This window comes from Rhodamnia argentea, chromosome 5 (assembly GCF_020921035.1).
Source record: "Rhodamnia argentea isolate NSW1041297 chromosome 5, ASM2092103v1, whole genome shotgun sequence".
NCBI classification, from domain to species: Eukaryota; Viridiplantae; Streptophyta; class Magnoliopsida; order Myrtales; family Myrtaceae; genus Rhodamnia; species Rhodamnia argentea.
In genome coordinates this window covers 2,618,021-2,631,263 of record NC_063154.1, presented here as the reverse complement: position 1 = coordinate 2,631,263, position 13,243 = coordinate 2,618,021, and the positions used below count along the sequence as shown (strand labels likewise).

The 13,243-nt window shown below is 39.1% G+C and overlaps 1 protein-coding gene across 6 annotated transcripts; it reads left to right on the top strand.

Moving 5' to 3' along the window:
* The first annotated feature begins 7,438 nt into the window (after nucleotides 1-7,438).
* On the top strand, nucleotides 7,439-11,997 carry LOC115743766 (syntaxin-81). Of its 6 annotated transcripts, none has more exons than XM_048279539.1 (9): nucleotides 7,453-7,523; nucleotides 7,690-7,744; nucleotides 8,405-8,534; nucleotides 8,683-8,766; nucleotides 8,938-9,042; nucleotides 9,311-9,454; nucleotides 9,838-10,077; nucleotides 10,195-10,326; nucleotides 11,789-11,997. In XM_048279539.1, exons 3-9 carry the CDS (start codon nucleotides 8,457-8,459, stop codon nucleotides 11,930-11,932), a joined length of 927 nt encoding a protein of 308 aa, XP_048135496.1. In that variant the 5' UTR covers nucleotides 7,453-7,523; nucleotides 7,690-7,744; nucleotides 8,405-8,456; the 3' UTR covers nucleotides 11,933-11,997. The 6 variants fall into 6 exon arrangements, with proteins under 6 accessions (XP_030534572.1, XP_048135496.1, XP_030534571.1 ...); XM_048279538.1 differs by having other exon boundaries at nucleotides 7,459-7,523; nucleotides 7,690-7,743; nucleotides 8,422-8,534; XM_048279541.1 differs by having other exon boundaries at nucleotides 7,465-7,523; nucleotides 7,690-7,718; nucleotides 8,422-8,534.
* Nucleotides 11,998-13,243: the final 1,246 nt, after the last annotated feature.

Genomic DNA, 13,243 nt, shown 5'->3' with positions numbered 1-13,243 from the left:
GTCCTTACCAAATGTAAATAACTAAAACTTAAGTTGAGTAATGTCAGGAAAATGTATGTAAGGTTCCGTTTATTTCATGAAAAATATGACATCTTTAGAAAATATTTTCCAACAAGTGTTTTCGGTATTTGGCTAAAACTCGAAAATCAAAAGAAAAATAGTTTCCCGCGTTTGACAAAGAAAATATTTTGTTCTCTTTCCTCGTGTGTCGGTGCCAACAAAACCATTGCCAACTGCTCGACGACAACAGGCTCACCCCCTTTGACGACTTGTTGTTTCCATTGCCATTCTCGATTCCATTATCAATAGCCTCCTCCTCTTCGCGGTGTGACCCGCCATCATAATCGCCCATGCTCTTTACCAGATCCTGCTGTCTCTGACGTCCATCCCACACTTCTCATCGATTTTGCCATTTAACAACGAGATCTCCACGGATGCCTCGCGCTGCACGTCAACGTCGCCAGCCATCCTCACTCACCGGGCAGTCGACAAATTCTAACGGCGGCGAGAGATCAAATTTCGTGCAATGAACCTCAAACGAGGAGCGAAAGAAAAGGAAAGGCACAAAATTGGGTGGACTTACAGATCGAAGGCTCGAACATGCGGGTGCGACTCGACAGATGGAGAGCGAGATTGGCTGAAAGGGAGTGCAATGCAGCGAAGATGCCCCAGATCGCAGCTTCGTCTGTTAGGAAAAACAGCGGATGAATTTCCCTCTTTAACTGAACGTATAAGAATACGAATCGAGCACAACTAATGGAAATATAATCTGAAACGACCCACGAAAAGTTGCAGTAGACACCTTCAAAACACGATCCAACCATTCAGAATCAAGACCAATAAGTCTTGAAGCCGCTGACAAAATTTCAGTCCGATTGGACCGCGGATGGACTTCCGATCGTCGAGTTGATCGTTTATGGACAGATTAGCATTTTCCCCAGAAAAATTGTGCGCTACTGCCGTTTTCACGTTTTTTTTTTGGCTTCTCACTTCTCATGTTCTTGATGCTGCTATATATCCCTAGGTATGGTAGCCCCTCTCCAACAAAATGAATGGGCTGGACCGGCTAAAAGGCCCAAAAAATCTCCCCCTCCAGCCCATTAAGGGAGATTTCGAAACAAAAGAACTCAACAGAAATTCATGCCGGTCTAGCGCCGACAAAACTCATACTTCTCTCTAGTGAGAGCCTTTGTCATCATATCTGAAGCATTATCCTTTGTGTGTACTTTCTCAAGTTCCAATCCTTTGGATTCCAAAGTTTCTCGTATCCAGTGATACCTCACATCAATATACTTTGACCTGGTATGAAAAGTGGAATTCTTTGCAAGATGTATAGCACTTTGATTATCACAAAGTAAAACATACCTATCTTGAGTGAAACCAAGTTCATGTGTGAATTCTTTCATCCAAAGCAATTCATTGCATGCTTCGGTTGTTGCAATGAATTACGCCTCTGTCGTCGACAAGGCAATACATTTTTGCAACCTTGACTACCAAGCCACAGCTCCCCCTAAAAAAGTAATCAAATAACTTGAAGTAGATTTCGTTGTGTCAATATCCCCTACCATGTCCGAATCAGTATAACCTACAAGAATCGGCTTCTCACTCCCAAATGAAAGTTTCAAACTAGAAGTGCCTCGAAGATATCTTAGGATTCACTTCAATGCATTCCAATGCTCTCTACCTGGATTTGACATAAAACGGCTAACCACTCTAACTGCGTGAGCTATATCCGGCCTTGTCCAGGTCATTGCCTATACTAAACTACCCACCGCATAAGTATACGGAACTTTTTCCATGTCTTTCGGATCTTTCTCACTAGATGGACATTGTTTATGACTAAGCTTAAAGCTTGTAGCAAGAGGTGTACTCACCACTTTAGCTTTATCTATTTTGAACCTTTGAAGTACTTTTTCTATGTACTTCTCTTGAGATAAACATAGCCTCTTCGCCTGTCTGTCACGAGTGATCCTCATACCAAGAATTTGCTTAGCCGGCCCCAAGTCTTTCATCGAAAAAGACTTGCTCAAATATCGCTTTAACTTGTCAATCCTTGAAGCATTCTGACCAACTATAAGCATATCATTCACATAAAGCAATAAGATAACAAAGTCATATTCATAAAATTTATGCACAAATACACAATGATCAGAAGTAGTCTTCTTATAGGCTTGCTCCCCCATAAAAGATTCGAATTTTCTATACCATTGCCTCGACGCTTGATTTAAGCCGTATAAGCTTTTCTTTAGTTTGCAAACATAATTTTCTTTACCTTTCACCTAGAAACCCTCAGTCTGCTCCACATATATATCTTCCTCCAAATCACAGTGAAGAAAAGCAGTCTTCACGTCCATCTTCTCAACCTCAAGATCGAGACTAGCTAGTAGACTCAAAACAACTTGAATTGAAGACCTTTTCACAACCGGTGAGAAAATCTCATTATAGTCAACTCTCTTTTTCTGATTGAAGCCGTTAACAACCGGGTCGGCTTTATATCGAGGATGCGAAGCAGTCTCATCTTGCTTCAATCAGTAAACCCATCGGTTCTTCAAAGCTCTTTTGCCCTTAGGTAGTGCCACCAACTTAAAAGTATGATTGTCATGCAATGACTTCATCTCATCATGCATAGCATCAAACCATTCTTTCTTATTCTTATCTTCTACTGCTTCTTAAAAATTTTCAAGTTCACCTGCATCTATCAATAAAACATACTCACTAGAGGAATATCTAGTAGATGGGGTGCGGTCTCCGGTAGACCTCCTCAAAGCAATGGTTGGTAGAGCTAATGGTGCACTCTCTTGAGTATCAATGCCATCCGAATGTTGCTGATCACCCCGAGTCCGATCATGAACTTGCCGATCATTCCGAGTTTGACCCTAAACCCGGTAATCTGGAGTCCGATCTTGAACACCATCTTCAACCCGATCATGCAATTGTTCTTGCAACTCAAAAGGCGGGACTAAACTAGTATCAACTAACATATCAGAATCACAGGAACATGTCTTCTTCATCTTCTCAATATCCCAAATGGTCTCATTCTCAACGAATACCACATCTTGACTTCTGATTATTTTCTTCACAAATGGATCATAAAGTCCGTAACCAAATTCATCATACCCATAACCAAGAAAGATGCACTCTCATGTCTTGATATCTAACTTGGACCTCTCATCCTTGGGAACATGAACAAAAACTTTGCAGCCAAACACCTTTAGATGGTCATATGAAATATTCTTTCTAAACCAAACTCTATCCGGAACATCACCATCCAAAGCAAGAGTGGGAGATATGTTGATAACATGTACCACTATACTCAAAGCCTCACCCCAAAAAGATTTTGGCAATTTTGAATCTGAAATCAAACATCTAACTATATCAACCAATGCTTTGTTCATTTTTTCTACTATGCCGTTTAACCGAGGTGTTTTAGGAGGTGTCTTCTGATGTCGAATCCCATGTTGCTTGTAATATTCATTAAATAGTCCAATGTATTCACCACCGTTATCTAAACGAATACATTTCAAATTTTTTTTAGTTTGTCTTTCAATTGAAACTTGAAATTGCTTGAATGCACCTAACACTTGATCTTTTGTCTTAAAAATATAAGCCCATAATTTTCTCGAATGGTTATCAATGAAGGTTACAAAGTAGGCTACACCACCAAGTAATAGTGGTTTTATTGGACCACAAACATCCGAATGCACCAGTTCTAGCAACTCTGATTTTCTCGAAGGTGGATGACTCTTAAATGAAACTTTTTGTTGTTTTCCTGCTAAACAATGTGCACACTTCTCAAGTTTTGCACTCTTCACTCTAAAGAGTAAACCCTTTTTAGCCAACAAATCAATTCCTTTCTCACTTACGTGACTAAGCCTCTTGTGCCATAACGCAGTTGCATTCTCATCTTCCACAACATTACATGTGTCCTTAGAAATCTCGGCCTAAAACAAATACAGAGAGGATTATTTCATGCCTCTAGTCGCAACTAATGAGCTTCTAGTGAGTTTCCACTGTCCATTATCAAAAGTACTGCAAAATCCTGCATCATTGAGCTTACTAGTCAAAATTAGATTCAAACGAATATTTGGAACATGTTTAATATCTTTCAGAATTAGTTTTGCTCCATTATTAGTCCCCAAGCACACATCTCCTATATCCACAACTGTAGCTAAACCGTCATTACCCATCCTTACGGAGCTAAAATTTCCCGACATGTAGGATGTAAAGAACTCATTTCTAGATGTAATATGAAAGGAAGCTCCACTATCAATAACCCGGTTCGAATCATCGCAGGCAAAATTAACATTGTCATCATAGCAAACAATAACAAGTTCCTTGGTAGCAGTGGCCATCCGATCATCATTATCGTTATCTTTTTTCTCATTGTTGTCATTGCCATTTTTCTTCTCATTTTTCAGCTGAAAATAATTTTTTCTAATATGACCCATCTTACTATAGTGATGACACTCAACAATCTTTTTCCGCGATCTTGACTTGCTTCGGCTCTTGTATCTACCTTTTGGACCTCTACTCTGACTTATGACTCTGTTTTCAACAATTAAAGCTTTAGAATGAGAGGAAGAACCATGCATTTTTCTTCTCATCTCTTCATTTAGAATGCCACTTTTTGCAAAATACATAGTAACAATACCATCAGGTGCAGCATTAATCAATGACATACAAAATGTCTCTCAAGATTCTGGTAAGGTACACAGCAGCCAAAGTCCCCGCACTTCTTCATCAAATTTAATATTCATGGCGGAAAGTTGATCTATCACTCCCCGAAACTCATTCAAATGGTTTGATATAGATTAGCCATCTTTGTAATGCAACTCTATAAATTGTTTAATCAAACATATTTTGTTGTTGCCGATCTTCCGTGCATATAATGACTCCAACTTAGTCCACAAAGTTCTAGCATGTGATTCTTTGCTGATGTGATTCAAAACATTATCATCAACAAATTATCGAATAAACCCACACACAATTTTGTGCTCAAGATTCCAATCGGCATCAGTCATATTATCGGGTTTAGCATTACCAAACACTGGTAAATGCTAGCGCTTCACGTATAGTAGATCTTCCATTTTTCCTCTTCATACATGATCATTCTTTCCATTCAAACTAACCATTCTGCTCATATCCATTTTCATCGTTCGGTCAAAAATAACTCTGATACCACTCTGTTGGGAAAAATAGCGAATAAATTTCCCTATTTGATTGAACCTATGAGAAAACGAATCAAGCACAATCAATCGAAATATACGAACAAGAAGAAAAATGACACAAGAAATTTTTTATGTGAAAAACTCCTCCAATGTGAAGGATAAAAACCACGAGACTGTTCATGGAGTCCACCCAAATCTCCACTATTAATAATTTAGGTACAAAACCTCACTGATTTCAACAATAATGAAATCCCAAAACTATAAGTGAAGATCAATCATCAACATCACCTTTAACGAGAGAAACAGATGAAAAACACCCTAAAAATGCAGTCTGAAACCACCCACGAAAAGCCATAGTAGACACCTTCAAAACATAATCCAACCGTTCAGAATCAAGACCAATAAGTCTTGAAGCTGCTGACAAAATTTCAGCCCGATCCGACCACGGATGGACTTCCGATCATCAAGTTGATCGCTGCTAGACAGATTGGCGTTTTCCCCAAAAAACCTGTGCGCTACTGCCGTTTCCACGGGTTTTTTTTTTTTTTTTGGCTTCTCTCTTCTCACGTTCTTGATGCTGCTATACATCCCTAGGTATGACAGCCCCTCTCCAACAAAATAAACGGGCTGGACTGGCTAAAAGGCCCAACATCGTCGATTGAATCGCAGTGGCAATTTTGGAAGAGAGAGAGAACTAGCAAGAGAGAACTAGCAAGAGGCAACAACAATGAGGAGAGAGAAAGAGGATGGAGGAAGAGGAGCGCGGGGGGGGGGGGGGAGGAATTTTTTTCAATATTTCTGAAATCGGGGTAAATGAAGATATGAAAATCCCACGCCGGAGAGAAAAATGATTTCTTTTTTTTTCAGAACTAAATATTTTCCTCAATTTTAGAAGAGTTTTTTCATTGACTGGAAAGTATTTTTTGTTGATTACTCATTTTTTGCCCCTCCAAACATTGAAAATTGAGAAAAATATTTTCCGGAAAAACATTCTCCGAAAAACAAATTTAGCCTAAAAATTTTACGAGACATTTGGCTTGTATTTAATGTTGAACGCTTAACATTTTCGAAACCATTCGAACATTAAAGGCATGCATGACAAAACTTCTGTTTCAAAAATCAATTTATGACCAAAAGTTGAGTATTTATTTTTGCTCCAAAAGTTGATTTCTGAATAGAGAAATGCGTTTAATAATAGGACAACATTTTCGCTTTTGAAATAGAAATTCGTTGGTAACAGTTGAAAATTTCTACTTTTAAAACATTATTAACACAATATTTTTTACAGAAATTATTGATCATAACCTATAATGCATGTTATTGGAGAAAAGTGAAATGTAAATACTGATGGATTTACGTATGGGACCAATTTTATGAGGCATCAATGAATACGATGGTCGAGCTCATATATCCATGCTAAAAGTACAGGTAGTTTAGGTGCTTCCTCACCTAGAGGTGTCAAACGGGTGGGTAGAGTCGGGTTTGGGTTGAGTTGAATATGATCCGACCGTATTTATCCATTTAACCAGTTTTGACCCATTTTCATGGAGTACAAATTTAATGACCCGCACCCAACTCGACTCGTATTATTTAAATACTTCTATATTTAACTAAATCATAAAATATTTGTTTCTCATAATTTATACGAAAAATGATGAATAATATTTTTTTATTAAAAATATATTATTTACTTTTTGAAAATAAAAAATTATTATTTACTTTTTACTCTGGCAATCGAAGATAGTGACCCAGCAGGGCGACAGGCAATGATCGATAGTGGCGGTGAGCGACAATGGTAGAGGCGTGGTGGAAGTGACTCAAGTGAGTATAGAGATCGATTCACATCAAATAAAGAGAGAGACGCTGAGAATGATAAGAGGCCGAAGCAAGAGAGAGTTAGGACGAAGTGAAAGAAATATTGATATCCAAAGATTTTTACTTTTGAAAGAGAAGTAATTTGAAAGTGGGTTGAAAATAACTTCTGAAGTAAAAAATTACTTCAGAAATAGGAAAAAGAAGCTGCGTAATTAAACAAATTTTTGATTTAAAAAGTAGAAAAATGAAGTTACATTACTAAATGAATTTTTGCTCTAGAAGTGCTATCATACACGTCGTGAAGGTTTCTCTAATTTCTCACGCCGTTACTAATTTTTCAAATATCTTTTTACGCTTTTTTTTAGTATTTTAGAAGAAAAATAATATGTACTTTGGTTAAGTTAAATTAAAATTTTGAAGGGTAAATATATTAGCTCAACGGGGTCTACCACCAGTCAAAGATCGACCACGCCGATTCTGGCAACACTCCTCTTCCCTCGGCTCCTGCTCCGCCACCGTTCGCCGCTCCATTCGGCGCTGGCGGCCGTCGACTCAAAATTCCATCTCCGATCGATGGGAGCTTTGTCACCACCATCACGCTGTTAGTTCCTGTCGTGTAATGCTTCTGTTTTCTGATATGTGAGCGAGAGCTCGTGATTTTCTACCGTCGATCGCTCACCAAACCTGATCGATCCAATCCGAATTTGCGGGACCCCAATGGACCTCTGCTCGTTAGGTCTGACAGAAATTTTTCCGGTCATGTTGGGTGTTGATGGCTAAACGCTACCAAACGAAACCTTGATCTGAATTTCTTCTTCGACTAGTAATCGAAACCCACGAACCGGCAGACTCTCCCTCGGAGCATGATATGCATGATTCTTAGATTAGTATCAATTCTGGAGTTCACGGAGATTCTTTATATCGTTCGAATGAGAAACTTACTGGGGCTGATATCTTTGGTTTGTATAGGCTCTAGGATCTGCAGGTTCTATAGAAATGCAGTGTAATTGAGCACATAGAAAGTCCCTGAGACGGTTTTGCAGACAGAGGGTTTATTGGTCGTAAGGGCAATACTGATTTTTCCATGCTTTTGTTACCTCAATGCTTCAATTTAGTAGAGGAGAGCCTCTGCAAACATTTGGAAATAATTTTGAAGCTTTTGATATATATTTTTGGACCCAATTTCAGCCAAAAAATAGCAGACATTTTGATTTTCTGTCACTACTTCTGTATTATGTGGTGGACTTGAAACCAGTTAATTGTGGAGTTGCTGGATTGGAAGCTCTGCTGGTTGCTTTTCTTGCACACTGTTGAATATAAGAACCTTACGTTTTGTTACCCAGTCGAGTGGTGCAAAATTCTGATAAATCTCTCTTGCTCAAGGGTGCCGAGGTTTTCTGTTTTGTGAATGACTTTCTGAGAGCTCTTGGGTGAGTCCGGGTCAGCAGAATTGGCCACCAGTTAGTGAGCACAATGGCCAAGATCAGGGATCGCACCGAGGACTTCAAAGATGCAGTGCGAAAGAGTGCTTTGTCTTTGGGATATAATGAGGTCTGGTTACCATTTGGATTTTATTTTTTTATGTCTACACCTCTGTTGTGTGCAGAAAAGAAGTATTTGGCAGGACATGCATATGTCAATCCTCTATTTACTTGCTGTGATTCTTATTACTGACTTGGTGTTTGAATGCCTTCAACAGTCCAAGCTGGCTGCTACCATGGCATCTTTCATAATCCACAAGCAGCGGGAAAGATCAGCTTTCACCAAGGCAGCACTAAAAACGGTACTCTCATCACTGAAATAAATATTAATCACTATTGCTGATTCGTTTTACATAATGTAACTCTGAGGCAATTTGGTCTAGTGATTGACTGTTTTGTTCTTCTCCTTTGAGAGGAGGTGGGAACAAATGCCTTGCTAAGTATATTTTTGTCTCGACTTATTCTCTATGCAGCTTGAAAGCATCGAAGCTTTGGAACAATTTCTGGGGAAGCATAGGAAGGACTACGTGGACCCACTCCGCACCACAGAACAGGAGAGAGATAGCATTGAACATGAAGTAAGTCATTGAAATGCTTCAAGATTCTCCAGACTTCTATTGTCGATGTATTATCTTTCTGACTAATTCTGGAAATGTAGCAATCTCGTGACTCTGATGATCTTTGTATGATCAGTGCGCTCAAACTCTCTAATAAATCTACCATCTCCTTGCTTTGATTGCCTATTCCTTCATTTTCACATGCAACGTATCCTCAGAGTTCATCGACCAGCGAGTTAATTATTAACCTTTTTCTAAAAAGGAAAAAAAATTGAATGACATGTTGCAGGTTACTGCTTTCATCAAAACTTGCAAAGAACAGATTGATATCCTGCAAGTTAGCATAACAGAGGAGGAAAAAAAGTTGAGGGGATGGCTTGGCCTTAGTGCTGATGGCTCTAATGCTGATACTATAGCACACAAACAGGGAGTGGTGAGGCAATTCTATCTTTTATGCATCTTTTGGTAATGTTATCACTATGCATGGTTTTCTAAGGAAAATAATTGTTCAGTTACTCTAACATTATTTAGATCAAAACCTATAATAGTAATTTAGTGGGGCTGGAGATGCTTTAGGTCTTTAGATTCCATAGAAAAAACATTTAGTGAAATTACTTTTCACTGTTTTGGTATGAATTTCCTATCCTTGGTCAGAGGAATTGCTTTTTCTGGTTTCTATGAGAGAGAGAAAGAGACGACTTCTGGTTTTCTTGTCGGATTTGATTAGGATATTCAAGTTTACACTGGTTTCTGTGGTGTGGGACATACATTGGCTGGCAGATTAATTTTGCGGTTAATTACTCTCTTGTACTGTAGGTATTGATATTAAGTGAGAAGCTTCATTCTGTCACTACACAGTTTGATCGGCTAAGAGCCATACGCTTCCAGGATGCTATTAATAGGGTGACACCTAGAAGAAAACTTAATCAGTCTGCCAGTTCCATTCCAGTAGATAACTTAAATGGTAATGTCGAACTCAAAGAGTCTTACGAAGTTCCAGGTGAGCATCTGAGAGTCCAGCAACAACAGTTGGATGATGAGACCCGTGCCCTTCAGGTAATCACACAATCCACTTTTTTCCTGGGAATAACTGATTATTAATAATGCTGATTGGTTATTTTATTCTAGCGTTCAAGGCACTCAGACTTCTGTTCTGGTATATGTATTGTTCAGGTTGAGTTGACGAGCCTTCTAGACGCAGCCCAACAAACGGAAACAAAGATGGTGGAAATGTCTGCATTGAATCACCTCATTTCTACACATGTGCTGCAACAAGCTCAGCAGATAGAGCATCTATATGAGCAGGTGAGAACTTTTCTTTCATTCCTTGTTTCTTGTGTGCTTTAGTTGGATTGAAGTACGTATCATTTTCTGCCCCGTCTTATCTGTTATCCTGGTTCGCACATTTGTTCTTCATATGGTTTACTCCCCCTAGTGTCTAGAGTGTGTTGTGCCCGCACATATATTTGCCATTTGATTTGAGTTTTTCAGCTTAACCTGAGCAGCTACTAGGTATTGGTTTTAATAATATCTCTATTGATGGCGTATACAACAAGGATTCATTTAAATTTGTAATTAACAAAATTTTGGTCTGCTTATGTGCTATCTTTAGATTTGATTGCAACTATATCACTATTAATCATGAATGTCGATTAGGTGACAGTCAAAAGTTGTAAAACTCATGTTCAAATTGGAGAAGTTGACGTCTAAACCAAATAGGTTGTTCGAACTTCTCTTCCCTCTAGTAGATTTCCTCCCTTTCTCTCTTTGAGGGAAAAATTAATAGTTGGATGTATCCATCTGAATATTGAATTAGGTATTTCAATGTGGAAAGCTGGTGACCCACTAGATTGAACGATCTAGATGTATTTAGATGTGTGCAATAATGTCTCCTATGTTTTGTGGGGAGGGGGGAGAATAGTTTCCTGAATACTAGACTGCAATCTAAATTAGAAAGCTATGTGTCTATTCTCAATCTCCCTGCTGATTTATAGCATTAGCAGAGACAACACATTTGTTGAATGGCACTTCTTGTCTCATTGACCACATTATGACTTTCTATGGGCTATTCCATTCATAAAGAAATTCACGAAAGCTAAGAGCCTATTGATAAAGCTTCTTGATAAATAATTTTTCAAATTTGTTATTCAATCTGAGGAGTGCTTCTGGAGTTATTCTATGACAGTACTTTCCTAGACCAACCAAATGATCATTCTTCTTCTTCTTTTTGTGAAGAGGATCTTATTGTACTTTTTACAAAAGAGACTTGTTATATCAAGTTAATAGTCTAGATGTCCTGCATTAGCGTGCCTCTCAGTTACACTTCACAGAATGGCCATCAACTTCTTAATTTCGTCTTCATCCTCAAAACACATATATGGAAACATTTCTTAATGTCCAAACACTGAAAATTTCCATTTCAGCTTTCACTTGATGTCATTTGTAGCTTTATCCTGTCCTGCGTCTCAATTAGCTGTCAGCAATTCATTTAGATTGGTGGTTAATGTGGCGGAGGACGAGTTCTATATGAAAAACGTCTCCTTTCCTCAACCTTTGGAGTTGCAATTTGCATATCTTCTCTGTAGTTGTTCAGAGAACGATCTCGGGATAAGTTCTCTATAAACAGCATTAAGTGAATATTACAGAAGACATCGGAACTCATCTCCAATCACATTATCGTATAATCCCATGTCAGATGTCACCCATAGTTTATGCATGCAACTGGTTGTCACTTACTCTTTTTTCTACTTCCTTGGTTCTTTAATAGGCAGTGGAAGCTACCACAAATGTGCAGCTTGGGAACAAAGAACTGGCCCAGGCTATTCAGCGAAATAGCAGCAGCAGAACCTTTCTTGTGCTTTTCCTTTTTGTACTCACTTTCTCGATCCTCTTCCTCGACTGGTATAGTTAAAAGACTACAGATCTTATCACCATATAACCTTCTATTCATCCCATTCCGAAAGGAAAAGCTTTCTCGGTATATAGATCACCAAAAAGATGAAGGGCTACTGTGGATGATCCTCAAAGCCGTCCACGGCATAGTTGAAAGAATCCCAATCACCGTGTGGCCTTTCCCTTGTGGGCAATCTTCGGCATTTTTAGATTTGGTGAACCCCTTTTACTACTTCGGCACGATAATGTTAGTAAATTTGGCAAGTCGCGATTCATTAGGTGCTCTTTGGGTGGCAAAGCTAGGAAAGCGGGGAAATCTAGTCGTTTGCTTGATCAACTAGAAACTTGGCCAAAAGGTAATTGAGATCTGTGCTTAAGATTTTCATCACACAAAGCATGTGAAGAAGTCAATAGATTGATGCTTTTAAAGCTGAGTTCCTGAGTGTAAAAGGAAAGGAATTTAGCTACGCAAGCAAGCTGATAAAGTAGAGACACTGGGGATCTACGACGAGCGAGGTCAACTGCGATTCACAGAGCCAACAAGGCTTGACGTAGATCTACTGCTAAAAAGACATGTCCACCGTAGATGGCAATGAACACGAATCTGTAAAACAAAGTCTTGACGGAAATTCTTTTGTTTCATTAATTAGGACAGTTCTTTAAATTTCGAATTAGTAAGAAATCGAACTGACTGGAGAATGCAAATGTTAATTTCGAAAAACAACGGACCCGGCGGCAATTAGTACAAACACATGGTGGGCACCATGTGAAGTCCATATGTCGACTTGATTAGCATGTCTTGGAGGAGGACACCAAACAGATGTGAACTCATAAATTGGAAATCCGATATCAATTATGGAAGGACGAAGCTTCTTTATACTAGATGGCCCCGGGCGGACTAAAGGCGCGATTGGTCAAACTGTTGAAGTGCGGAAGCACCTCCGCTCTCAGTTATTCGGCACCTTCGCACATCGAAAGGTCAACGATTCTCTCCTCTACAACACTAGACGCGACGCATCCTCCCCTCTCTTAGGCTGTACCTACCATTGCCATGTGACGACTTGTTCTCTTGCCGCATAATCAACGCCACTAATCGCCTGGCTCGTGGACTCGGTCTATGAGTATTTCGGGAGGTGAAACGAACGAGTCGGCATTGTCCTTTTCGCATGACAAAATAGCGGTTCAGTTTCGTGCGTTGAACTTCGATACATCTCAATCCCGAATATGAAATCGGAATGACGTGAATCTATATTATCTGATCACTTTGAAGTTTTCGGGGAGGTAATTTTTCTTAATTCAATCAGAATCTTGATTTTTGGCGATTCGAAGC